Source organism: Paroedura picta, chromosome 3 (assembly GCF_049243985.1).
Source record: "Paroedura picta isolate Pp20150507F chromosome 3, Ppicta_v3.0, whole genome shotgun sequence".
NCBI lineage: Eukaryota > Metazoa > Chordata > Lepidosauria > Squamata > Gekkonidae > Paroedura > Paroedura picta.
The window spans coordinates 158,117,522-158,144,759 of record NC_135371.1 but is presented as its reverse complement, the minus strand read 5'-3'; the positions used below and the strand labels follow the sequence as shown (position 1 = coordinate 158,144,759).

The window sequence follows — 27,238 nt, the reverse complement described above, 5'->3', positions numbered from 1 at the left end:
TACGTGCCAGACATAATCACCACATCCCTCTGTACATGCCCAGGGACTCCTTACTGAGCCCATTAAGACCAATGCAATGATTGGTCAACTAACAGGCAGCAGGAAAATGTGTGCCTGAACAATATCCCTGGAGAAGAATCTGCACAATTGTCCAAGAAACCAATTCTTCCTATGCATTATACTCAACATAACTTTCCAGCCCTCACTCTGAGATCCACTTCCCCCAAATTCTGAATGCTATCATTGCTCCTATTTGTAATGCTGTCAGCATTCGTGTCCCAGTGAACTGTGCCATGCCTTGACAACCACTAGATCTACGATTGGGGCAAAACAGTTAAAATTGTTCAACAAAAGGGAGATCTGAGTAAATTTAAACACACACCAGCTTAACTGGACACATGGTTTTCAAATCAGTGGTCGTACTATGGCACTAGAGACCCCCGGCTGAAACTCTCCTCCCAATTTCTCACACTTAATTTACTTCAGTGGAGCCAAACATCTGAATTACAGCTTTTAACATTCCATAAAGCCAAGACACAAGGAATTATGGGAAATGGGGGCATTATATCACTAGGACATAGAGGGATTAATCACAAAAAGAGAGAGTAAAACTTGTTAGCACTAAACACAGAAGTCTTTCCTCTTTGCCAGCTGCCAGAATTGCAAACCAAGTGACACGAAGAAGAATAGCTGTTATATGCATAAGGCCATATTAAAGTTTGTTTTTTGGGGGGGCGGGGATTCCTTTAGTCAAGAAAGGCTAAATTGCGGGGAGCCAATGAGTATTCTCATTCTGTTTCCAAATTCTTTGTAGGAGAGATGCACTTTTTTAAAACTCTGCATCGACTGTAATTTGTGGGGGATAAAAACACTTAAGCTGTGTTCACACTATTTGGAGGGAAGACGGCTGCATCGTCACCTCCCCACAAACTGCCCCAGGGATCTAGAAATGGAAAAAGCAGTTCAGGGATTTCTTGGGGACTCCTAACTCAGAGGGAAACTTTCAGGACAATTACAGTGTGCTTGGGGCTACAAGTGCACACCGCAACTCTAGAGCCAGCCTGGATCTGAAAGGCAAGTGTCTTTTCTAACAAGGAACAGGCATTTTGTAACTGGACCAAGCAGTCTCTCCCCCTGGGAAGGAATCAACAGAAGGATGCAAACAGACAAACCAAAACCAAGTATGGCAACTTGATCAGCACTAGGGCAAGTCTACCATCAGAAATGAAATTTGGGGCTCATCTTGAAGAGCCGGTTTTGTTACCTCAGGGAAATATCTGGCCCGGAGCTGCTTCACTGTTCCGTTTGGTAAATAAGCTATTTGCTTTCAGAACACTGCTTCAAGGTCACTCAATTGCACACCCTCCTTGAATGAGTAGCAGAAGGAATGGGAAGCCAGGCCAGTTCAGAGAGAAAGCTGTGGGGTTTGCTTTTATACTTAGCCTTTGTTTCTACATTCAGAATAATCAAAAGGTTAAGCTTTCTGTGGGCTGCATCACTTCAGGCTCTAGGCTGGGAGGGGTACACTGCAAGTCCTGTGGAGAAACAGCTGTCGCCATACGGACTTCTAGCTTGTCAGCACCAAGGGTCAGACCAAAGTTTCTCCATGTATGCTACATTTCTAAATGCAGAGAGGTTTTTTGCCACCTCATCCCCTCGCACCTTGACGCTTGAAGTGTACAACCCGTACAAAGCTTTTTAAAGTTCTGCTTGAATGTAGAAACACTTCTCGACACCAAGGAATATTTGCCCTTTTCTTGAGAAGTGGACATTTTCCAAATCTAGACCTATTGGTCCCCTTCTATTGGACTGGACCGCCATTGACGATTTTCTCTTAAAAGATTGTCCATTAATGGGACAGATCTAACTGGAAGACGTTTACTCCTTGGTGAAACCTGAAAACATTTTTTTTTTAGCATTTCCAGTTCGCGTGCAACGCTCTCCCTGAAACTCTGGCACGGCAAACAGCAGCAATTACATATTTCCATAATGCAAAAGAAGAGACGAACAACAACAACAAAAATGAACAACCTAATCGTTCTCATTGTGTACATCCATTAACGCCATTACTCTACAATCTTAATGCTCTGTGCCAAATTGCACATACATAGGTATTTGTTCACACAGTAAACCATAGAAACGCACTGGCCCTGATGGCTAGCTGCTGTGGACACAGACAGACCCAGCATTTTTAATTTATTCGCGTTGGAGACGGCTCTTCCGTAAGCAAGGATCTCGTGACTCTTACCGTGTGCCCACAGGCCAGGAAGGAGACCCCAAGAGCAATTAAACACTGCCAACTCTGAAGGGAGAAAGGGAAAGAGAAACAAATCCCAAAATTAGTTGTGGGTTCGTGTATGTCTGGTGGTTGCTGTTTAATAACAGTGACACAGAAGATGGGCTGCTACAATATATTTCTGGCAGCCTGACAACATCGCCCCGGTCTCATCTCCCTCACAGGCTGCCTGTTGTGGGGAGAGGAAGGGAAGGCAGATATAAAGAATGTAAGGGGTGTAAGGACTAGACCGGCCAGTGCCAGCACTGGAAAACCAACAACTTGATGAATATGCCAATAACCTGCCAGTGCCATCCACCCCAATTTTGGGCCCTGGCCTGGAATGCCCAGGCAAGCTCGCAGGATCGACCCTGAAGCTAAGCAGGGTTGACTCTGACCGGTGCTCTGATGGCAGGCCTCCGAGGAGTTGGGTGGCAGCTCCTCCAAGGTGCACTGGGGTCATGATGCGGATGTAGACAATGGCAGCCACCCCTGAACGTCCCTTGCCTCGCTGCCAGACAATCCTCGGATCTCCTGGCTCCATTACACATGCTATGTGTTGAATAAACACTGGCAGTCTTCAAGCAAAGGCTGGATACACACTTTTCTTGGATGCTTTAGGATGCTTTGGGCTAATCCTGCGTTGAGCAGGGGGTTGGACTAGATGGCCTGTATGGCCCCTTCCAACTCTATGATTCTATGATTCCATGATTTGAGACTGGGAAATTAGACATATACCGAATTAGCCAGGAGCTGATGCATGGGTGAGAAATTGAACTGTTTATTTATTCCTTTGATTTAGATACTGCCCTCCCGAAACCGGCTCAGGGTGGTGTACAGCAATAAAATAACAATAATATGTTAGATTTTTTTTTTTAAGCCCTTGACCTATCTGTGCATCATTTGCAAAAAGTGGGCTTGAAGGCACGGTAGTCTATGCATATTCAAATTCTAATAATGTAGAAGGTCTTACAAAAAAAACCCTCCCCACACACCTACAGACGGTCAACTTACCAAATATGCCACAAAGGCGAGGTACACAATGCTGATAAGGGAGGCAATGACATACAATACCATCTGCCCCAGAGCGGTGACGTAGATCACCACAAAGTACATGTTAATGGAAATGATTATAATCACCAGAATCCCCCCGGCAATCTTCCAGCCTCTGGAAAGGAAAAACAGAGAGAAAACTGTGTCACAACAGGAGGGGACAGATGGGGAAGGATCGTCTGCATCTGCAGATTTGAGACTATAAACCGGTGTTTACATCCATTCCGAGCCTTCTCAAAGCCGCATTTCTAGGAAGGAGCTAACCATTCGGAAGCTTAACAGAATGGAAACCTGTAAGTGGAGTGAAAACAGATGCAACACAGAAGAAATACAGCTCTATTTGTTTCCCCGTTATACAAAATGCAGGATAGCAGGCTTTGAAAGGGGATGCACGGGTGCAAACAACCAATCAGGGCACTCAGCTGCAGTTACAATCCCTGTCAAACTGGGAAGGGGGAACAAAACAGGCCAAACTGCAAGCCTGTGACCACAAAATGGGCCAAAATCACACAGGTGACCCATCAACATAGTCCCTCCTCCTTCTCCCCCTCCTCTCCAATCCTATGGAAATATCATCCTTCCTATGCTGCAGCACTACAAGCTGGTGGTGGTCACAGGGCAGAATGCTCATTTAAAAGCCCCCTGTAGCCTAGGGCAGCGGTCCCCAACCCCTGGGCTGGGGACCAGTGCCGGTCCGTTGATCAGTCAGTACCAGGCCACAGCTCCTCCTTGTCCTCCTCCCCGGCTGCTGCCTCAGGGGCTGACATGCCACTCTGCCGCTGGCTCACCTTTGGTGCTCTCCGACGGCCGCCATGGCTGGGGCTCCCCCTCGGCGTGGCGCTGCGCAGCTGCTGCTGGCAGCGCCCCCCAGTGGGCGGCAGGAAGTCAGGAGCACCAGCGGGAAAGCAAGTGGAGCAGGGGCACAGGCAGTGGCGGCTACGTCCCTCAGCAAAAGACTACCCCCTCACCCGGCCTCAATAAAATTGTCAAGTGTTGACCGGTCCCCGGTGATAAAAAGGTTGGGGACCACTGGCCTAGGGGATTCTTCTGCTTGATATCCTAGCTAACACCTTTCCTGACACCTACCAAGTGTTCTTAGAAAGTGAGCAGGGCCAGGTGGGGGTTTTCCCAGCAAAGCTTCTGACTGGCCAATGGAGTTTTGATTGGCTGTTTCCTTCTGCTGCAACATGGCTACTATGTTGGAATAGCTACAGATCTACAGATTCCAGGGCTCATATGAATTACAAGCTTATTCCACAAATTAAGGAGTCCTCCCTGTCCTTTTCTCTGAGCACAAAAGGCACAGAAGATGAACATCTGGTTTTTATACCCTATTTTTCACTACCCAAAGGAGCCGCATAGTGGCTTACAAACACCTTTCTCCAACTCTCCCCACCAGAGGCACCCTGTGAGGTAGGTGGGGCTGAGAGAGCTGTGAGAGAACTGCTCTGCAAGAACAGCCCTAAGAGAACTGTGACTAGCCCAAGGTCACCCAGCTGGCTGAGGAGTGGGAAATCAAACCCAATTCTCCATGTTAGAATCCACCAGTCTTTATACATTACACCACACTGGCTCTCACCCATTAAAAAAGATTAGGTAAGATTCTGTGAATTTCAAGTGTTTTTGTTGTTTTTTAAAAGTTTGTTCTTTGCGCACAACCCTATGTGCATGGAAAGAATTCCTCTCTATGCGCACCCCACCCCCCTCAAGGCTGCAGCCATTGTGGAGAAGCCAAGCAGACTTGTTTGAAAGAGTTTCAAAGCAGCTTGGGCAAGTGTTCTGCCCTTCCTGGCTTGGAAACGATATTTATTATCCCTTCCAAATTCTGACTGTTGTGAAGTCGCTCAAGGGTGTGAGGCACATGCAATCTTTCATACTTACAGCCCATTGGCAAAGTCATTCATCACAGGACGCAGACTAGTAAAGGTGAGGACTGGAATTAAAGCAAAGGGAAGCTGGAAGGCAAAACACAGAGAAACAGACTCAAGACAAAGCACTCCTGTTTAGTGTCAACGCACCCTTGCTAATAATACACGGTAGTTTTTTATCTACAAAGATCCAGTTGAAGAGGCTTCCACTAAAGTTTATCCACAACTGGTCTGATGGCCACAGCTCAAGGGCAAACCCCTGGTTGCTATTCCCTGTTAACAACTCATAGAATCATAGAATCATAGAATCATAGAGTTGGAAGGGGCCATACAGGCCATCTAGTCCAACCCCCTGCTCAACGCAGGATTAGCCCTAAGCATCCTAAAGCATCCAAGAAAAGTGTGTATCCAACCTTTGCTTGAAGACTGCCAGTGAGGGGGAGCTCACCACCTCCTTAGGCAGCCTATTCCACTGCTGAACTACTCTGACTGAGAAAAACTTTTTCCTGATATCTAGCCTATATCGTTGTACTTGAAGTTTAAACCCATTACTGCGTGTCCTTTCCTCTGCAGCCAGCAGAAACAGCATCCTGCCCTCCTCCAAGTGACAACCTTTCAAATACTTAAAGAGGGCTATCATGTCCCCTCTCAACCTCCTTTTCTCCAGGCTGAACATTCCCAAGTCCCTCAACCTATCTTCATAGGGCTTGGTCCCTTGGCCCCAGATCATCTTCGTCGCTCTCCTCTGTACCCGTTCAATTTTATCGATGTCCTTCTTGAAGTGAGGCCTCCAGAACTGCACACAGTACTCCAGGTGTGGTCTGACCAGTGCCGTATACAATGGGACTATGACATCTTGTGATTTTGATGTGATGGCTCTGTTGATACAGCCCAAAATGGCATTTGCCTTTTTTACCGCTGCATCACACTGCCTGCTCATGTTTAGTTTACAATCCACAAGTACCCCAAGGTCTCGTTCACACACAGTGCTACCTAGAAGCGTATCCCCCATCCAGTAGGCATGCTTTTCATTTTTCTGACCCAGATGCAGAACTTTACACTTATCTTTATTAAATTGCATCTTGTTCTTATTTGCCCATTTTTCCATTGTGAAAAACTCTGGTAACATCAACCGTATGAAGGCTGCTCCTTCTTATAAAATCAGAACCCACATTCATTCAACAGGGGAATTCTTCTGTGTGTCAAGCAGAAGGGTTCTCGGTCAAAGCAGGGAGAAAGGGGAGAGAGTTCTCAGAACTACAGTCACCTCTAGACTGAACTTCTGCAAGTCGCTCTACGCAGGCCTACCCTTATTCTTCATCCAGAAACTACAAGTGGTGCAGAACGCCATGGCCAGGATCCTCACTAAGACATCATGGAGATCTCACATCTGGCTGGTACTCCAGGAACTCGGCTGGCTCCCAGTTGAATTCCGGATTAAGCTTAAGGTTTTGGTAATCACCTTTAAGGCCATATGTGGTCTGGGCCCAGTGTATCTAAGAGACCGCCTCCCTGCCTATACCCCCAGAAGAGCTCTAAGCTCTGCCATTTCCAACTGGCTGAGGATCCCTGGCCCTAAAGAGGCACATCAGACCTCAACAAGGGCCAGAGCCTTTTCAGTCCCCCACCTGGTGGAATGAGCTCCCCGAAGAGATCAGAGCCCTGCCAGAACTTCCACAGTTCTGCAGGGCCTGCAAAAAGAAGCTCTTTCACCAGGCATTTGCTTGAGGCTGACTGACTCAAAACAGCTACAGGTTCCCCCCCACAACTTGTCAAAGTTGCTTGTTGAAATATTGTTCTACATGATACGTTATCGTTATTTGTTATATTGATATCTGTTATATTGTTATTGTTATATTTATATTGTTCTCTGTAAATGCTCTATATGTTTTATGTTAAACCGGCCAGAGCCATAGGGAAGGGCGGTATAAAAATCTAATAAATAATTAAATAATAATAATAAATAACTATAGATTATGATGTATACTCATGACGTTTTATGTAAACCACCCTGAGTCTTATGGGAGGGCGGTATAGAAATTCAGGAGAATAAATCATAAATAAATAACTTTGCTACTCAGAAAACAAGGGGCACAAATGCTCAGTTCTCTCCAGGTAATATAGAATCATGGGGCTCAAGACACATCACCGACTCACCCCTCCTTAGGTAGGCATCCCCAGTTGCAGATGTGGCTGCCTGTTGTAACCTGAAAACCCATCCAACTTAAACCTTCACCCTGTTTCATTACTATCCCTCATTCAATCTCTCCCATCTCGTCTACCTGGGAGTGACTACAATAGGGACACTGCTGAGCTGAAAATATATCAAAAACTACTCATAGGTATTTTCTGCTTCTATTCAGGTCCCCCAAATATATATGGGATTTCTCCCAATACCAAAAAATGGGTCGTGAAAAATCCCAGAAATATTCAGGATGAACTGGAAATACTGGGAGCTGACATTTGCATGCTCTCTGGACTCCCCACCTCCACCCCCAATTTCCATCTCCTAAGGGTTAGTATTAGCCTGTTTGTGAGTTTCGAGTGTTTGAGTTATTTTTTAAAGTTTGTCCTTTGGGCAAGTTGCTTTGTGTCATCATATTAATTCTCGCAACTTACATTGAGATTCTTATGTTTTACTTAATTAGGCTTCTCATGTTTGATGTGGGTTAGATTCTCAAGTTAGGTAGAGATTCTTGCATTTTACATATGTTTAGATTCTTATACATTCACATTCTCACATTTACATAGGTTCAGATTCTTGCATTTTACGTACATTAGGCTTACCAATAGCTTGCAATCGTGTTTCTATGGGGGAGATTTCTTGCACTCCTCCCTCCCCATTACAGGAAATAATGGAGGATGGCTGAGAACTCCTTGTTCAGTGGTCCACAGAATTGGAGCAAAGTCACTTGAAATTTGGGAGTTATTTCAGATAGGCACCAGCAGCTCCCCTCCAATTCACCTCTTCGCAGGCCTGCAGATTTACCCCCCCCCCAGTCCCTCACCTGTAAACTCATCAGAACGTTTAGGAAGTCGTTCATGCCAGTCAGATGCTCCACATCTTGGAAAATGGCAACCAGGAGCGTCGGGGTGATGGCAATAGAGCGGGTCAGAACCACCCGAGCGAAACGTGACCACTTCAGATTCAGGAACCCCTGAAACATGGAAGAGGGAGGAAGAGTTAAACAAATGGAGAGCCCATATAAGGCAAGCCTGAAAAAAATAGCAATGGGAAAGGAAGGTGTTTTTCTCCCTAGGACAGGGGTAGTCAACCTGTGGTCCTCCAGATGCCCATGGACTACAATTCCCATGAGCCCCTGCCAGCAAACGCTGGCAGGGGCTCATGGGAATTGTAGTCCATGGGAATTGTAGTCCATGGGAATTGTAGTCCATGGACATCTGGAAGACCACAGGTTGACTACCCCTGCCCTAGGAGACAACATGTCTGAGAATCTGACACAGGGATCAAAAGAGGTTAGGTCATCTTGAAACAAAATTACGGCACTACTAAGATTCAGTACTGAAAACATTTCCTCCTGGGGAAAAAGAGAGGAGGGACAAAATGGTGTGATGCAAATTTTAAAAGGTGACAAAACTGAACTCAAGCAGGATATTAGACAAAAGGAGACGTGGTGCGACGTCCTTGCTGCTACTTCAGTTGTTCAATGAGAATTGCACAGAACAATGTACTCTGCCATACGAGGCACTTCTATGGAGGGCTGCCTGGCCATCTTGTCTCACCAAGTTACGGGCTTTGGCTCTAGAAAGTTATAAACTTAGGAGGAGGAGTTGGTTCTTATATGCCACTTTTCTCTACCCAAAGGAGTCTCAAAGCATCTTACAATCGGCTTAACTTTCCTCTCCCCACCCTGTGAGGTGGGTGGGGCTGAAAGAGCTCTGACAGGACTGCTCTTTGGAAACAGCACTGTCAGGGCTGTGATGAGCCTGAGGTCATCCAGCTGGCTACATGGGGAGGAGGAGTGGGGAATCAAACCTCCAGATTAGAGTCTGACGCTCTTAACCACTGCACCATGATGGCTCTTTGTGCTCATTTAGCATTGTCCTATAAGCCAGAAAGCAACATCCCTGTGATGCTTAGCCCTGCTACAAAGAGTTTCTGTGAGAACATTTGGGCCCCATTCTCCAGGCTCCAACAACTTAGCTTTATGCGCCTGTATAAAATGAGCCTCTTGTGGCACAGAGTGGTAAGGCAGCAGGCATGTTGTCTGAAGCTCTGCCCGTGAGGCTGGGAGTGGGGAGCAGCCGGCTCAAGGTTGACTCGGCCTTCCATCCTTCCGGGGTCGGTAAAATGAGTACCCAGCTTGCTGGGGGGTAAAATGGTAATGATGGGGGAAGGGAATGGCAAACCACCCCGTATTGAGTCTGCCATGAAAACGCTAGAGGGCATCACCCCAACGGTCAAACATGACCTGGTGCTTGCACAGGGGATACCTTTACCTTTATAAACCTAGTACCCCCCCCCCCCCCACTGAGATATAAACAGAAATAGCTGAAGAGAGATGAAATACCTCCATGACAAACTGTCCCGAATAGGTCCCGGTCATTGTTGAGCTCTGTCCTGCCGCAAGAATCCCGATAGCCCAGATGTAGAGAGCAGCAGGACCAAAGTAACACCCGAGAACGACACCCTGATGCACAGAAGGGTTTTAAACAGAACAAATGTTTATCTGCACTTTTATTCAACTGCATTGTTTTTCTTTAGTAACGTTTAACTTTAGCCCTTACGGAACAAATAGTTTGAGAAATGTGGAAAGGATCTAAGTGTTGTTCTAGCCAAATGTTACATCGTTGGATGTTATTTGCTGTAACAATTTAGCCATCACCTCTTGGGGTTCTACATCTATGAGGACCAGGAGACCACCGATCATCTGTCACGGTCCTGGATCACAATCAGGGATAGGTACGAGCCGACTCACACACTAAAATTTGTGAGGAATTTTGGCCAGTTCATGGTTCACAAAGTGAAGTTTGTGACCGATCAACCAGCGCAAAGTTTCTACTAACTTTCTAGTTGTTTGTGGTGGTTCGTTAGACAGTCTCTGCTCAGTCTAAATGTTTACCAAACTCAAAGCAACAGGGGGCTGAACTTGGAGGGTATGTAAAGGAGCATTTGATGGAGGCGCCCTGCAACTTTGACACTGCAGGTAGAGGAGAGTCCCTAGGAGATCCCCTGCAACTTTGGAGCCTCTGGCTTCCTGGGGAGGGGCCTTCTATCATGTCCTGAACCACACAAACCAAACCAGTTTGGTTGGCGGCTAAAAGTTCATGATGGGTATTTGAGTTTCATCTTCTCTACCCTAAGGTGTCTCAAAACAGCTTAGACTCTTTCTCTCTCCCCACAACAGACACCCTGTGAGGGAGGTGAAGCTGGGGGAGCCCTGATATTACTGCCTTCCCTTTCCTCTCCCCACAACAGACGCCCTGTGAGGGAGGGGAGGCAAAGAGAGCCCTGATATTCCTGCCTTCCCTTTCCTCTCCCCACAACAGACACCCTGTGAGGGAGGGGAGGCAAAGAGAGCCCTGATATTACTGCCTTCCCTTTCCTCTCCCCACAACAGACACCCTGTGAGGGAGGGGAGGCTGAGAGAGCCCTGAGATTACTGCCTTCCCTTTCCTCTCCCCACAACAGACACCCTGTAAGGGAGGTGGGGCTGGGAGAGCCCTGATATTACTGCCTCCCCTTTCCTCTCCCCACAACAGACACCCTGTGAGGGAGGTGGGGCTGAGAGAGCCCTGATATTCATGCCTTCCCTTTCCTCTCCCCACAACAGACACCCTGTGAGGGAGGGGAGGCTGAGAGAGCCCTGATATTACTGCCTTCCCTTTCCTCTCCCCACAACAGACACCCTGTGAGGGAGGGGAGGCTGAGAGAGCCCTGATATTCCTGCCTTCCCTTCCCTCTGCCCACAGCAGACACCCTGTGAGGGAGGTGGGGTAGAGAGAGCCCTGAGATTACTGCCTTCCCTTTCCTCTCCCCACAACAGACACCCTGTGAGGGAGGTGGGGCTGGGAGAGCCCTGATATTACTGCCTTCCCTTTCCTCTCCCCACAACAGACACCCTGTGAGGGAGAGGAGGCTGGGAGAGCCCTGATATTACTGCCTTCCCTTTCCTCTCCCCACAACAGACACCCTGTGAGGGAGGGGAGGCTGAGAGAGCCCTGATATTCCTGCCTTCCCTTCCCTCTCCCCACAGCAGACACCCTCTGAGGGAGGGGAGGCTGAGAGAGCCCTGAGATTGCTGCCTTCCCTTTCCTCTCCCCACAACAGACACCCTGTGAGGGAGGGGAGGCTGGGAGAGCCCTGATATTACTGCCTCCCCTTTCCTCTCCCCACAACAGACACCCTGTGGGGTGGGTGAGGCTGAGAGATCCCTGATATTCCTGCTTGGTCAGAACAGCGTTATCAGTGCTGTGGATGAGCCGAAGGTCACCCAGCTGGCTGCATGTGGAGGATGAGTGGGGAATCGCTCATTTCTCCGGATTAGAATCCACCACTCTTATACCCTCCTGGGCAAGTGACGAAACTGTTCCCAATTTGTTAAACATCAGTCAAAAGGTTTCAACATCTCGTGCAGGGTTACAATAGATAAAACAAACCAGTTTGGTTGGCGGCTAAAAGTTCATGATGGGTATTTGAGTTTCATCTTCTCTACCCTAAGGTGTCTCAAAACAGCTTAGACTCTTTCTCTCTCCCCACAACAGACACCCTGTGAGGGAGGTGAAGCTGGGGGAGCCCTGATATTACTGCCTTCCCTTTCCTCTCCCCACAATAGACGCCCTGTGAGGGAGGGGAGGCTGAGAGAGCCCTGAGATTACTGCCTTCCCTTTCCTCTCCCCACAACAGACACCCTGTGGGATGGGTGAGGCTGAGAGAGCCCTGAGATTACTGCCTTCCCTTTCCTCTCCCCACAACAGACGCCCTGTGAGGGAGGGGAGGCAAAGAGAGCCCTGATATTCCTGCCTTCCCTTTCCTCTCCCCACAACAGACACCCTGTGAGGGAGGGGAGGCTGAGAGAGCCCTGAGATTACTGCCTTCCCTTTCCTCTCCCCACAACAGACACCCTGTAAGGGAGGTGGGGCTGGGAGAGCCCTGATATTACTGCCTCCCCTTTCCTCTCCCCACAACAGACACCCTGTGAGGGAGGTGGGGCTGAGAGAGCCCTGATATTCCTGCCTTCCCTTTCCTCTCCCCACAACAGACACCCTGTGAGGGAGGGGAGGCTGAGAGAGCTCTGATATTCCTGCCTTCCCTTCCCTCTCCCCACAGCAGACACCCTGTGAGGGAGGTGGGGCTGGGAGAGCCCTGATATTACTGCCTTCCCTTTCCTCTCCCCACAACAGACACCCTGTGAGGGAGGTGGGGCAGAGAGAGCCCTGATATTACTGCCTTCCCTTTCCTCTCCCCACAACAGACACCCTGTGAGGGAGGGGAGGCTGGGAGAGCCCTGATATTACTGCCTTCCCTTTCCTCTCCCCACAACCGACACCCTGTGAGGGAGGGGAGGCTGGGAGAGCCCTGATATTACTGCCTTCCCTTTCCTCTCCCCACAACAGACACCCTGTGAGGGAGGGGAGGCTGGGAGAGCCCTGATATTACTGCCTTCCCTTTCCTCTCCCCACAACAGACACCCTGTGAGGGAGGTGGGGCAGAGAGAGCCCTGATATTACTGCCTTCCCTTTCCTCTCCCCACAACAGAAACCCTGTGAGGGAGGTGGGGCTGGGAGAGCCCTGATATTACTGCCTTCCCTTTCCTCTCCCCACAACAGACACCCTGTGAGGGAGGTGGGGTAGAGAGAGCCCTGATATTACTGCCTTCCCTTTCCTCTCCCCACAACAGACACCCTGTGAGGGAGGTGGGGCTGGGAGAGCCCTGATATTACTGCCTTCCCTTTCCTCTCCCCACAACAGACACCCTGTGAGGGAGGTGGGGCAGAGAGAGCCCTGATATTACTGCCTTCCCTTTCCTCTCCCCACAACAGACACCCTGTGAGGGAGGGGAGGCTGAGAGAGCCCTGATATTCCTGCCTTCCCTTCCCTCTCCCCACAGCAGACACCCTGTGAGGGAGGTGGGGTAGAGAGAGCCCTGAGATTACTGCCTTCCCTTTCCTCTCCCCACAACAGACACCCTGTGAGGGAGGTGGGGCTGGGAGAGCCCTGATATTACTGCCTTCCCTTTCCTCTCCCCACAACAGACACCCTGTGAGGGAGAGGAGGCTGGGAGAGCCCTGATATTACTGCCTTCCCTTTCCTCTCCCCACAACAGACACCCTGTGAGGGAGGGGAGGCTGAGAGAGCCCTGATATTCCTGCCTTCCCTTCCCTCTCCCCACAGCAGACACCCTCTGAGGGAGGGGAGGCTGAGAGAGCCCTGAGATTGCTGCCTTCCCTTTCCTCTCCCCACAACAGACACCCTGTGAGGGAGGTGGGGTAGAAAGAGCCCTGAGATTACTGCCTTACCTTTCCTCTCCCCACAACAGACACCCTGTGAGGGAGGTGGGGCTGGGAGAGCCCTGATATTACTGCCTTCCCTTTCCTCTCCCCACAACAGACACCCTGTGAGGGAGGTGGGGCAGAGAGAGCCCTGATATTACTGCCTTCCCTTTCCTCTCCCCACAACAGACACCCTGTGAGGGAGGGGAGGCTGGGAGAGCCCTGATATTACTGCCTCCCCTTTCCTCTCCCCACAACAGACACCCTGTGGGGTGGGTGAGGCTGAGAGATCCCTGATATTCCTGCTTGGTCAGAACAGCGTTATCAGTGCTGTGGATGAGCCGAAGGTCACCCAGCTGGCTGCATGTGGAGGATGAGTGGGGAATCGCTCATTTCTCCGGATTAGAATCCACCACTCTTATACCCTCCTGGGCAAGTGACGAAACTGTTCCCAATTTGTTAAACATCAGTCAAAAGGTTTCAACATCTCGTGCAGGGTTACAATAGATAAAACAAGTCTTAAATGAAAATGCATGAAACGAAACAACAGCTTGTTTTGATCAAGGGAGGTTTGCCTTGTAGGCACTTGTCTGCCAATGGCAACAAGTACTTAAACCCTCTCAAAGTGTAAAGGCAATAGCTCCTCCCCGCTGTGCAGAATGCTCTTAAAAAACACCACTTACTCCTTTATAGATATCCACATCGAGGGATTTATTGTTCAATGGAAACAGCCCAGCATGTTCGATACTGGTATTTGCACATACGTCGTGCTGCAAATAGATGTTAGAGTGACATTTTTAGTTTTCACTGTGCAAGTACCAGGAAGGAGAAGCACTGTTGGAGCAGGGGGAGAAAATCACATTTAAGAACGGAGCAATCTCAAAAGAAAACCAGGCTAGTTCTGTGTCACAAGAAAATCCATGTTATGGAAAAACAGCTCTTAAGCATGGAAAGAACAAGAACGGTCCTGAAAGACATAAACAGCAGGAGGTGCATTGCCACAGATGTTCATGTGCTGTACTAGCATACATCACCATGCAGAAATAATCCTGTAGAGTGGGCTGGAAAAAATATTACAAAGCTGGCTGGTATGGCTTTTAAGGGCTGTGAGATGCAGATATAAGAGTCTTATTAGCTCTTTCTGGCTGGGACAAGGGGGCAAGCTACATGTTACACTTTTTGACAAGTCCAGTCTCGGTTTCCTTCACACAAGTTGATTTTTCTGCAGTCAGATGGTAGCTACAAGGAACTAATTTTGGGGGGAGGGGGGAGGGGAGTAGTTCCACCCCCTCCAATAGTATCTACTTGGGATCAAAGTCTGAAGGAGTTGGAAAAAGTGGGAGCTTGCAGACAGCATTTCCAAGGGAGGGTTGATTGCAGAGGGAAATGATTCAGACCTGAATGGACCCAAATACTGGGGAAACAATCTTAGCCAAGAAGAGACCAAAGTATCCCCTCGACATTAGTGCCAGGTGGAAGAACCAGTTTACCTAAATTACTTACTTTCTCTTTGGAAATCCTTTCATTGAACAATATTCAGGCGGGGTGGCCATGTTGGTCTCAAGCAGCAGAACAATGTTTGCGTCCAGTGGCACCTTTAAGCTCAACTAAGTTTAATCCTGGGCCTAAGCTTTTGTGGGCATGCATACTTCTTCAAAGACTTATACTCAGAATACACAAGAACTTATACCCGGAATTAAACTGTGTTGGTTTTTAAGGTGCCACGCGACTCATAATTCATTCTTTTAAAAATTATTTGTACGAAAGATTTTAATTAATAAAAGATAGAGTGAAACAAAGAGTTATTGAACAATATTATTAGATTAGTGAGGTACACCTTTAGGTTTGTTTTGTTTGCTTAGATCAGGGGTAGTCAAACTGCGGCCCTCCAGATGTCCATGGACTACCATTCCCAGAAGCCCCTGCCAGCAAATGCTGGCAGGGGCTTCTGGGAATGGTAGTCCATGGACATCTGGAGGGCCGCAGTTTGACTACCCCTGGCTTAGATGATAATGAGAGTTGTATCCCATTCTTAGATCTTGTGGTTACTGCAAGAAAAACGCCTTGCCCTTCAGGTAATCAAAAGTTGCCCCAGGGAGGAAAAAAGGGCCACAGCAGGAGGAGAAAGAGGAGGACTCACCACTTGTGCATTGGTTTTACCAAAGAAGGCTTCTGCAAAGACCGAGACAACAAAGACGTTGATGATGAAGGAGACAAAGAGGGCGACGCAGGACTCTATGAAGAAATATTTGTTTGCCTCGCTGACTTCTTTCTTATTGGACCGATTGACCTGTCGAGACTAGAGAGAAAAGCAAAAGGGTAATCTAGGCTGGAGGAAAAGCTTAGTTAAAAGAATTTCACATCATGACCTAAAGAAGAAGAAGAAGAAGAAGAGTTGGTCTTTATATGCCGCTTTTCCACTGCTCTTTCCTCTCCCCACAACAGACACCCTGTGAGGTAGGTGGGGCTGAGGGAGGCCTGATGTTATGCTCTGTGAGAGCAGCACTATCAGGGCTGTGACGTGCCCAAGGTCACCCAATTGGCTGAGTGTGCAGGAGCAGGGAATCAAACCCAGCTTGCCAGATTAGAAGCCGTCGCTCTTAACCACTACATGAAACTGGCTCTCCTCTCTCTGACCAGTAGTTAGCCAACTGGAGGCGCATCTGCACATTAGAATCATAGAATCATAGAGTTGGAAGGGGCCATACAGGCCATCTAGTCCAACCCCCTGCTCAACCCAGGATCAGTCCTAAGCATCCTAAAGCATCCAAGAAAAGTGTGTATCCAACCTTTGCTTGAAGACTGCCAGTGAAAGGGAACTCACCACCTTCTTAAGCAGCCTATTCCATTGCTGAACTACTCTGACTGTGAAAACTTTTTTCCTGATATCTAGCCTATATTGTTGTACTTGAAGTTTAAACCCATTACTGCATGTCATTTCCTCTGCAGCCAATGGGAACAGCATCCTGCCCTCCTCCAAGAGACAACCTTTCAAATACTTAAAGAGGGCTATCATGTCCCCTCTCAACCTCCTTTTCTCCAGGCTGAACATTCCCAAGTCCCTCAACCTATCTTCATAGGGCTTGGTCCCTTGGCCCCAGATCATCTTCGTCGCTCTCCTCTGTACCCTTTCAATTTTATCTATGTCCTTCTTGAAGTGAGGCCTCCAAAACTGCACACAGTACTCCAGGTGTGGTCTGACCAGTGCCGTATACAATGGGACCATGACATCTTGTGATTTTGATGTGGTGCCCTGTTGATACAGCCCAAAATGGCATTCGCCTTTTCTAAACATCCAACATTCTAAACATCCAGCCACTTAAAAGATATGTAGTGGGATGGGTTGAATGGTGCTCTTGGATCTTGCAAATAAAGTGGAAGGAAGTAACAAACTCAATCCAAACTGTGCTGAGAATGCTACAGGGGTCAAGCGACAGCAAATATATATATTTGCTAGCATGATGACTACTCTGACTGTGAAAATTTTTTTCCTGATATCTAGCCTATATTGTTATACTTGTAGTTTAAACCCATTACTGCGCGTCCTTTCCTCTGCAGCCAAGATGGATGTGATGGATGGATGCTCAAGAACTACCTCTGGGAGACGGTGGGGGAGAATATACCTTACCTTAACCAAAGCAGAATGCAGGTACATGTTATGTGGCATTATGACAGCACCCACGATTCCCACCGCTTGTTCCAGTTGAGGAGGGCCACATTTATCACAATAGGGTACAAACATCCCTTTTAGCAGCTCGGCCTGGTTCGGTTTTACTGTACCGTACTGTGGAATACACACAGGACATGAATTAGTAGCTTGAATCTCATGTACATTGTCTGCTAACGGAAGGGAATTCCATCAGCAGAGCAGGCCTTTCTTGCCTCCTCCCTATCAGTGCAACCCCAAAATGCCTGCTAAAATGCTGATCCTGAGGGAGAGGAGACTGCCACAAACAGAATGAGAAATTATTGGGTGGGGGAGAATCTGTGGACTCCTCCTCCCCCCTTTAGTGGAAATGTTCAACTGGGCCCAGCCCCATTTTATTTATCATCTTATGCTTTTCATTCTGCATTCCCTGCAGCAGGTATAATACTAAGATTTTAAAGCTGATTTTTGTTTTCTAAGAAAATCTATATTTTGACATAGTATAAGAAAGTTTGCCCACTCCAGGCAAATCCAGTGTGGTATCTATGGTTACCACAGTGCCTGCTGATACCTTTCCTGCGGCACACCGAGTTTTTTTATAAAGTAGGTGGGGCCAAGTGGGGCTTATCCTCAGCAAGGCTTTTCATTGGCCACTGGAGTTTTGACTGCCTGTGCAGAGTTTTAAAAGCATTGCTTTGGAATTCGCTACCACTACTCCCCAAGGATCTCCACTGTGTGGCTGAAGGTAAGGCGTGGCAGCCATTTTGTGGCTGGCTCCACCTCCTGTGGCAGCCATTTTGAGGTCATAGCGACCACACTGTGTCAGAATTCCAAAAGTACCTGTGGACACAACAAAGCTGGGGTCTGCTGGCTTACTCTCTGCAAATGGTATCAAAATAGCTGAGAAACCTCCTCACGAAAGCTGCAATCTGGGACACACATTGGTCTAAGGCAGCTGGTTACAAGAAAAGCCTAAAATCCGGAACACTGAACGTGAAAAGCAGCCCTCTAGCAATAGAAAGCTGGACTGTGTCTGTTGGAATCATTCCTCTGAAAAAGGAAGATCTACAGTGGCAACGAGGAACGTATACATGGTTGCCAAAATGTAAGTTGTACTTGCTAAATCAGGGTTGCTTTAATGACGCCTGTTCTAGGCATCTTCCTGTATTGCAAGAGTTTCTATCGTGTCCACATACTGGGAAAGCCCGGAGGAATGTTCAAAGAAGTTAATTGCCAATGTCGAAGGACATTCAAAATCAGGGTTACCTCATATCCAAACATAATGGCCATAACAGTGATCAGGAAGCCGAAAAATGCTTCCAGTTTCCTCAAGCCTGAAAAGGACAGACACATACGCAGTGGTTAGCAGCCAGAAGTTTCATTGTACCATCACAAGATAGGCATAAAATAATAATAGTGCAGTGCCCATTTGCTTATGCGGTCTTGGCCAAACTTCTTATGTAATAGCATCACATCCTGTAGAACAGGGATCCCTAACACGATGTTCACAGTCAGGTTGGCACCCACGGACACCTTTCCTGGCGCCCACCAAGTGTTTTTCAGAAAGTGGGTAGGACCAGATGGAGCTTTTGCCCAGCAAGGCTTCTAACTGGCTGTGTTGCTTTGACAGTAGCTGCCACCAAAACATCAGGATCTTCACTGTGCAACTGAAGATAAGATGCAGCAGCCATTTTATGGCTGGTTCCACCTCTTGTGGCAGCCATTTTGTGCCTGAGCCCAAATTCTGCTGTTTTAGTAGTCTAAAGGTGTCCAACGGCACAAAAGGTCAGGAAGCCCTGCTGTTGGGTTATCCACACTCATTCATCCCTCTCGCCCTCTTAAGATGTACATATTGAATCATCTAAAAATCTGTCCAGTTTCTGAACCTGCACCAAAAGCCCTGTTCCACCAGGATGGAGACTAAGGGAAACAGCAGTTCACGACTGCAGAACATTTGATCTTTATAGGCCACTCCACCACTCTTGGCCTCTACGTAATACAGCAGAAGGAACCAGGTTTTACAGGAATCAAGAAAAATAAAAAAAAACAGAAAAGTTATGAAATGGCATGGAGGAGGAAATAAACAGGGAGGCAGCATGGTGTCTTTCCTCATTAGTGAGGGCAGAGGCCTGCAACCATGTGACACTTTATCACAAAGGAACCAAAAACTGGGTGGGTTGGTGGGACAGCAGAACAATTTCCCCAGAAAGAGCAATACTGCTATTTAAGAGCTGGGGTGGAAGGCACAAAAAATTACAGTAGCTCTCTGCAACACTCAGCAACCCTCTTATTTATTGGGCCAAACACAGACTTAGTTTTATCACAGCAGTTCTGCGGAAGGAAGGATTTCTGGCTACGGAGCACTACTTTCTTGTCCCTCCATGTCGGGAGAGCACATTTGACATGGCAGTGGAAATGGGAGGTCAGAAAATCATACTCCACAGATGGAAACTGTTCACTTGCAGGACTGCTCTGGTGGATCTGAGCCACAGTCCAGAAGTTTTTCCCACCTCACCCGTGTGCATTTAAAAACAAAGGCCCCAGAGATGCAATCCCAAGGAAGAAGCGGACAGGACTGTCACCCGAGAGCGACAGAAGGCACAGAATTCCAGGGGGCATCAAGGATCAAGCACTTTGTTAGGAAACAAGTAGCAGCCAATAACCAATTGCTACGGCAACAGGAAAAGGTAGCGTTCGGGGATTTTTGCTTGCATTAATGGTCGCACATCAAGCGAATACTATCCACAAGCTTTGCAAAATGTGTTGGGAGGCTTCAGAGAATCAGGCTCACTCACTGCACTCTGCCAGTAAAGCTTCTGCTATGTACCATTTAAAAGAAAGAACCAACTTCCTGCACGGTGCTCCTGGAAGTCAGGTGAGTGTCCAGAGAGCCTTCAAAAATTGCACAGGTTCTTCGAGCATAAAGGAGATTTCTGGGTGATAATTAAAAGTGGCTAAGGCTGCCAGAAGAGCCTCTTGTGGCGCAGAGTGGTAAGGCAGCCGTCTGAAAGCTTTGCCCATGAGGCTGGGAGTTTGATCCCAGCAGCCGGCTCAAGGTTGACTCAGCCTTCCATCCTTCCGAGGTCGGTAAAATGAGTACCCAGCTTGCTGGGGGGTAAACGGTAATGACTGGGGAAGGCACTGGCAAACCACCCCGTATTGAGTCTGCCAAGAAAACGCTAGAGGGCGTCACCCCAAGGGTCAGACATGACCCAGTGCTTGCACAGGGGATACCTTTACCTTTACCTTAAGGCTGCCAAATTCAAGACTGGGCCTGGAGTTCTCCTGAAATTATAAGTGATGTTTCATCCCCCCCGTAGGAAATAGTGGCTTCAGAGGGTGGACTCTATGGTATGTCATTAATCTAGGAGAAACACAAGTCCTAGAGTGGCCTGGGGAGACCAGGCTAGCTCAATCTCGTCATATCTTGGATGCGAAGCAGGGATGGCCCTGGCAAGTATTTCGATGAGGGACCTCAAAGGAATACCAAGGTTGTGACGTGAGAGCTGGCAGCAGCAAGCCACCTCTGAACACCCCTTGCCCTGAAAACCTTATTGGGTCACTGTAAGTCAGCTGTGATTCGACCGCACTTTCCATCACCACCATCACCAAGGTGCCTTCCCAACACTGCTGAACTCCCTCCGCTCCCCAGATATCGCCTCCAAATCTCCAGGTATTTTCAGAGCCACAGCTGATAATTCCAATGGCATTCTCATCTTTGTTAGTGAGAAGTGCCATTGCCACGTAGCAACAATGGAAGAAAGAGGGTTCGAACAAGAACTCGTCTAAATAAAGCAGCTTACCGTATTTGTCCAGGAAGAGAAACATGAAAGTGTCAGCAATGGTTATGAGCACCCCGCCCCACAAAGGGACCCTGCAGGGAGACAAAAGGGGATCTGTTGGTTTTAGGCTCTTCCATGACTTGCTGCTCCCAAATACCACAGCTTCTGTCACAGTTCAGACAAGCATCCCTCACATATAGGGCAGTCACTGAGAATGCCGGGTGCATCTTCGCCCTTTGCTTCCAGGCTTGTACGCTTACACAGAAACCACTATTTTAATGACCGTGAGCTATAAAACAGAATTACAAGGGGAGGGGAGCAGTCTGATCTCCTATATCAGTGGTTCTCAATCTTCCTAATGCCGCAACCCTTTAATACAGTTCCTCATGTTGTGGAGACCCCCAGCCATAAAATTATGCAAGTGTTCTTTCACAGAAATTAAACCGAAACTGACCAATGGCGTGAAGATCCATTGTTCATGATTGTATATAAATTCTACCAGAACTGGTAGGAAGATTCTTAGGCCCAATAGAGGATGAAACAGCCGACTTACTTCCCAACAGACAGGAGGTGGATGGCAATGGCTGAACCGATGACTTCTTGCATATCGGACCCAATGATAGCCAGCTCCACCATCAGCCACAGGATAATCCGTGGGACCTAGGCACAGACAGCCGAGGGAAAAGGAGAACTGTTTAGAACAGGGGTAGTCAAACTGCGGCCCTCCAGATGTCCATGGACTACAATTCCCAGGAGCCCCTGCCAGCGAATGCTGGCAGGGGCTCCTGGGAACTGTAGTCCATGGACATCTGGAGGGCCGCAGTTTGACTACCCCTGGTTTAGAAATTGTCGAGTTGGGTGGGGAACTCAGGCAGGTCTATCAAATGGCTTTGGGGTGCAGATAAGGATATTAAATAAACAAAACAGTTCAAGGATAACAAGAACAAATTCAGAATATTCTGGACTTTCAAAGTGGCTTCCATTCCATTATCAAAAACACTGTCCTGCTGATGCCTGTTCTAACAGCATGCAAAGCCAAGGGATCTTCAATGGGAGAAGTAACGTTAAAACAGCGAAATCAGAATGACCATCTTTATGACAAAGACGCCCACTCGAGCTTAATATGGAACTAGAATTCCTGACTCACTAGATTAAAAGCTGTCAAGTCACAGCCAAATCAGAGTGACTTTTGTGGGGTTTTTAGGGCAGGAGAGGAGCAGAGGTGGTTGGTCACAGCTGCCTCTGCATAGCAATTCCTCTCCCTTGGTGTTCTCCCTTCCAAGTGCTATCCAGGGCGAACCCAGCTTAGCTTCCAAACTCAGGCTAGTCGGGGGCAATTTAGGCTGCTTCCAAAACTCACTATAGCTTGCTAATATCTCGCATATCCTACCCTTCACAGATGCTCATTACTTAATGTGTATCTCTGGGTGCTTTCACACCCAGTTTCAGTTCATTTGCAAGGGGATGCTGCCATTCCACAGAGCAATATCCAGTGGCAAAGTGCACTCAAAGGGAATAGAAAGTCCGTGTGTGAAAGTACCCGCTGTAACTTCCTTCTGCAGGGGTGGCTAAACTGTGGCTCTCCAGATGTCCATGGACTACAATTCCCATGAGCCCATCTGTGATGGCAGGGGCTCATGGGAATTGTAGTCCATGGACATCTGGAGAGCCATAGTTTGGCAACCCCTGTCCTATTGGACCTGCTCATCACATTAGATTTTGCAACAGATTTTGCAACAGATTTTGCCTATTTGCAACAGATTGTGCCTATTTAACAACAGCTGGCCGTGTGTTATAGCCAGCGATTACTGATCAATGAACCGATTACTTTTTGGATCAGATCTTGTTCTGAACTCTCTTCAACCCCTCTCACTACCACTTTTCTGTTGTGTACAGACTGGCCTGACGAAGATATGCTCCAGTGCATCCGATGAATAGAGCTCTGACTCACAAAAACTTATGCTGGAAGAGATTTTATCAGCCTTTGATGGGTCACTAGACTCCTGTTTTATTTCACTTAGCTCCTGAAACAGATAGAGAAACAGGATGCATAACTGGGGGAGGGACAGGGAGGCAGTATTTTAGGTTTCCAAATCTTCTTTGATCAGCATGAGAAACTGAGGCACAAGATAGGTTGGTGTTCCTCTGGCTCTCATTTGCCAGCAGCAATGCCTTACATTCCAAGTGACGGCAAAACAATGCATGTGGTGTGTGTGTGTGTGTGTTATACAGTGTAATGGTGCATACAACAACAAGCAAAAAAACCCTTTATACATTGGCCCAAATCGATTAAATCAAGTACACACAATTTTGGTCAAAAATGCTGTGTATATTCCTTTAAGATAGTGAAAATATAGTCCAATTTTTCCAAAATATTATAGGCTCCCCACTGATGTCCATACAAAGACCCGGCAAGCCTCTGTTTTACCAAATCTTGTTTCCTCACTGGACCCACAATACTAATACAATAAACAAAGTGCACCAAAATCAAGGCGACAAAAATGCTACGAAGTATGCAGTGTTATAGTCTTATCCAGAAGGATAAGTCTAAAACAAGTGCCCAAAGAGAGCCTCAGTAGAAGACATATGTCCTAGAAGAATTCTTCACTGTAGACAGCTTTCAACTTGGTAGCATCTTCGTTGCATTCATTTCGACCTACTCTGTTTATTACGTTCCAAGTGAGCAGACAAATCAGCAATTGTGGCCGTGTACAGTTATAAAACCCACAAAAACAGCTTGCATGCATTTGCACACACTCAGCAGACAGACCTGGAAGCCCTTTGATGGATACGCAAAGACAGAGGCCGAAAAGTATCTCCTCCGACCTAACTGAATACTACAGCGGTTTGATACTTTGCAAATGGTGCTTTAACTCTGAGTTTTACTCATGGTTAGGTTTTATGCCTGTTCCTTTAAAACATTTTTTTCTGTACTCAGACATTCTTTTCGGTACTTACTGCTATTTTAAATGTACGTTTAAAGTCTTGTCGGAAGGACCGTAAATAAAATTTGATAGATTGAGTGTGAGTAGGGAGAGCCTGCTAAGCTAGTTTCTCCTTCTGGGCTAGCAGTAGGCACTAACTCTAGTTCCAAACCCTGGCACAAGCTATCGCTGCAGATGCCTATTAAAACCACCATCCAGTTACTACATGTTTTGTGCAAAGCTTTGTGGGGTTTTTTTAAAAGACACCATTGCATTCTATTTTTAGACATCAAATGCCCCATGAAGGAAGGCCTCGCTGTCTGCAGAGATCAGGAACCGTCTCTACATGCATGGGAATTGGCAAGACATAAACCAACGCAATAACAAGACTGCTAAGTAATTTCCCCCCTCTGGCCATTAAGCAAGAGCAAAAGTTGCCCTTTCAACCGTGCGGCTAAGTCAGAGGCGCTCTGCAGAATGTTTGAAGGGTTCCTAAAGGGAGATGCTATGCAGCCTCCGGGAGCCACGGAATCCCTTTCTACAGCATTGAGGAAATGCATTCCTGGTGCTTCCATTTGCTGCACAGATGACTGAGCAGTCATGGCTTCTTCTCGCACCGCTTTCCTGTACAACAAAAAAGTAGGTCGGAGACATCAGGCTGCATGGGAGGAGCCCAGAATCCGTTTCATACCGGTACTGGCCCTCCCAGAAACTCCTGCCACATAACTCAGGGTTTCTCGTGCGGCCTTTTCAGCATGGAAAGGAACTATGCTGCAATTTCCATACCACAAAGATAATGTGAAAGGGAAGGGCAGGCCCTTAGACTCAACACACCTTGGGGACCATCCCCTCTTTTGCTCAGTCCAGGAAAAATTATTACTTTTACCAGTCCACTTAAACCTGGAATTCAACTCGAAATGAAATAACTCCACTCCCAAGATTAGGATAATATTAGCACATATTTAGAAGGGGAAAAGAGCTGCTTCAAGGTTTGGGTTCCCTCCAGGAGGAATTGGAATACTCCAAAGGGGATCATTAATTCCCAATTCAGTTATAGGAGACCACCCAAAGTACTATTCTAAAGACCTGCCACCCAATGTAAAGCAAGAACGGAGAAAGAAGGGGGGATTAGTACAACTGGGGCGGGGGAGGGGGGGATCAGGCAGACTGTTTGTCAAAGGAGCTCCACATCCCTAGGCAACCAATGTCTTGCCAAAACAAGCCCCCCACCCTCCCCAAGAATTTCATTGTGAATAAATCTTCTATGCGCTCAGTTAAATCCAGGCTTTTGAAGACCGGCTTCTCCGATGCAAGATGTGAAGGATTCTCCAAGATCAGCAAAGTAATTACAGAAGCCCTAATTAAGCCAACACTGTATAGGCATATCAGAACAGAAGGATGTGGGTGGGCTGAGTTGTAAAGAGGAGGAAGAAATCCAGGAGGGCACTTTTATAATGGAATCGGAGTATAGTCTACTGCAATGATGCCTGAGATATCATCTGGCTTTTACAAGCATGCGACTTTCTGCACTGTTTATGGTTTTCTTAGACAGTTTGGTCTCACTATTTTCTAATTCCGTAATCCTAGTCCTATTACATTGCTCATTGCATGTTTTATGGTGTCTGGCTGCATTGTTTCATAGTCTGTAATCTGCCATGAGTCCCAGTGAGAAAAGTCCTCTCTCTCTCTCTCTCTCTCATGTCTGCAGGGAACACCAATTTGGAAAACGGCTGATTTCATCATGAGAACACTCCTGGCCAGCGGATGATGATTTCTTTGTTTTGCCTTTCATTCTGTCAGTGAGTCAGGTGCTATACTTTCATTTTCATTCAAATGTCTTTGTATGTGTAGTTAAGCGTGGTTTGCTTCTTTTAATGATGTTTTTCTTTTTGACATGTGTTTTTATTATTTATCAGTTCTCCATCTCGACGATCCCGCTGAGGGCATAAAGGCGGGGCATAAATTTTATAACAAGCAAAAATCGGCCTGGAACTACTGTAATTGACCCCAGCTTCCTTGGCAACCATTTTGTGGTTAGCTCCACCAATTCTCCCACAGCAGCCATTTTGTGGGAGTGCCTCCTACCTGTTCTCAAGATTCCAGAATTGCCCACAGACTCATCCATCTTGGAGATCCTTTCCTAGCTCCTTTTATTGTCTATAGCACAATCCTGCCTGAAATTATCACACACTGGGAGGCCAGCAAGGCATACCAAATATCATAGAGTTGCCCACAGAACATGGAGCACAGCTCGTTTTTACCCACCTTTGGATACTGCCGGTTGCATACTTCTGCCAGATGAAGTCCCGTTACCACCCCTAGCCTCGCCGCCAAACGCTGTAAGAGCAGGCCAATGACTGTGGCCAGCAGGAGAACCCAGAGCAGCTGAAAGACAAAATGAGGGGAAAGGTCAACAATGGCTCAACAACAAGACTTCTGGATGCAACTCAACAGACCAGAGTGTCTGCTAACTAAAGCAGGGGTAGTCAACCTGTGGTCCTCCAGATGTCCATGGACTACAATTCCCATGAGCTCCTGCCAGCAAATGCTGGCAGGGGCTCATGGGAATTGTAGTCCATAGACATCTGGAGGACCACAGGTTGAATACCCCTGAACTAAAGCAGATCTCCTATTCCAAGGGAATTCAATCCAACTCTTGAGGTTAAAGCAACATTCACAGCCAGGAGTTATGGTATTTTGATGTATGTCCTTTTTTTTGGCAATTCACTGCTGAAGCCAAGTATCCTGAGTGGGTCTACACTGCCAAAAGAGAGGAGACAAGCCAAGATGGCTTAGCCATATTAGTCTGTCTGCAGCAGCAGCAACGAGCAAGAGTCTGCTAGCAAGCTCTTTCATGAGTCACTGCTGACTTCTTCAGCTACATCTAGGGCCTTTTCGCACAGGGATCTTTGTTGCAAATTGTTTGCGGAATGAAAAATCGCCATTTAAAATAGTGGAATTCGTCGTTATGCATACCTGCCTTTGTAGTGGAATCAGTTGCGTTTTTTAGCGTTTCCCACAGGCTTCCGGTCTCGGCAGAAATCGCTAGAAAGGAAGCGCTATTGCCAAGCTCGTCCCGCCCCTGGCCGTCAAGCAGCCGATGGGCAGCCGTTAGCATGCTCCCAAACAGCCCCTTTCCCTTTAAGAAAGGTTTTTAAAAAAAAAAAACGACCCATAGCAACGAATCTAGGTAGATTCGTTGCTACGGAGAGACCCATCCAGCTGCCTAATGTGAG

The 27,238-nt window shown here is 47.4% G+C and overlaps 1 protein-coding gene across 6 annotated transcripts in view; it reads right to left on the bottom strand.

The window, feature by feature from the left end:
* SLC11A2 (solute carrier family 11 member 2) overlaps positions 1 to 27,238 on the bottom strand; it is a 70,088-nt gene that overhangs the window by 10,571 nt on the left and 32,279 nt on the right. For all 6 annotated transcript variants that reach the window (XR_013229585.1, XM_077328928.1, XM_077328932.1 and 3 more), the window contains 12 exons: positions 26,268 to 26,387; positions 21,632 to 21,738; positions 21,100 to 21,170; positions 18,563 to 18,630; positions 17,279 to 17,434; positions 15,791 to 15,949; positions 14,334 to 14,420; positions 9,729 to 9,848; positions 8,205 to 8,354; positions 5,210 to 5,283; positions 3,290 to 3,443; positions 2,249 to 2,302 (listed from right to left, as the gene is read on the bottom strand). Coding sequence is in view for 5 of the 6 variants with exons in the window: in XM_077328928.1 (XP_077185043.1) it covers positions 2,249 to 2,302; positions 3,290 to 3,443; positions 5,210 to 5,283; positions 8,205 to 8,354; positions 9,729 to 9,848; positions 14,334 to 14,420; positions 15,791 to 15,949; positions 17,279 to 17,434; positions 18,563 to 18,630; positions 21,100 to 21,170; positions 21,632 to 21,738; positions 26,268 to 26,387 (1,320 nt within the window). In the remaining variant the exon portion in view is untranslated. The remainder of the gene's footprint in view (positions 1 to 2,248; positions 2,303 to 3,289; positions 3,444 to 5,209; positions 5,284 to 8,204; positions 8,355 to 9,728; positions 9,849 to 14,333; positions 14,421 to 15,790; positions 15,950 to 17,278; positions 17,435 to 18,562; positions 18,631 to 21,099; positions 21,171 to 21,631; positions 21,739 to 26,267; positions 26,388 to 27,238) is intronic.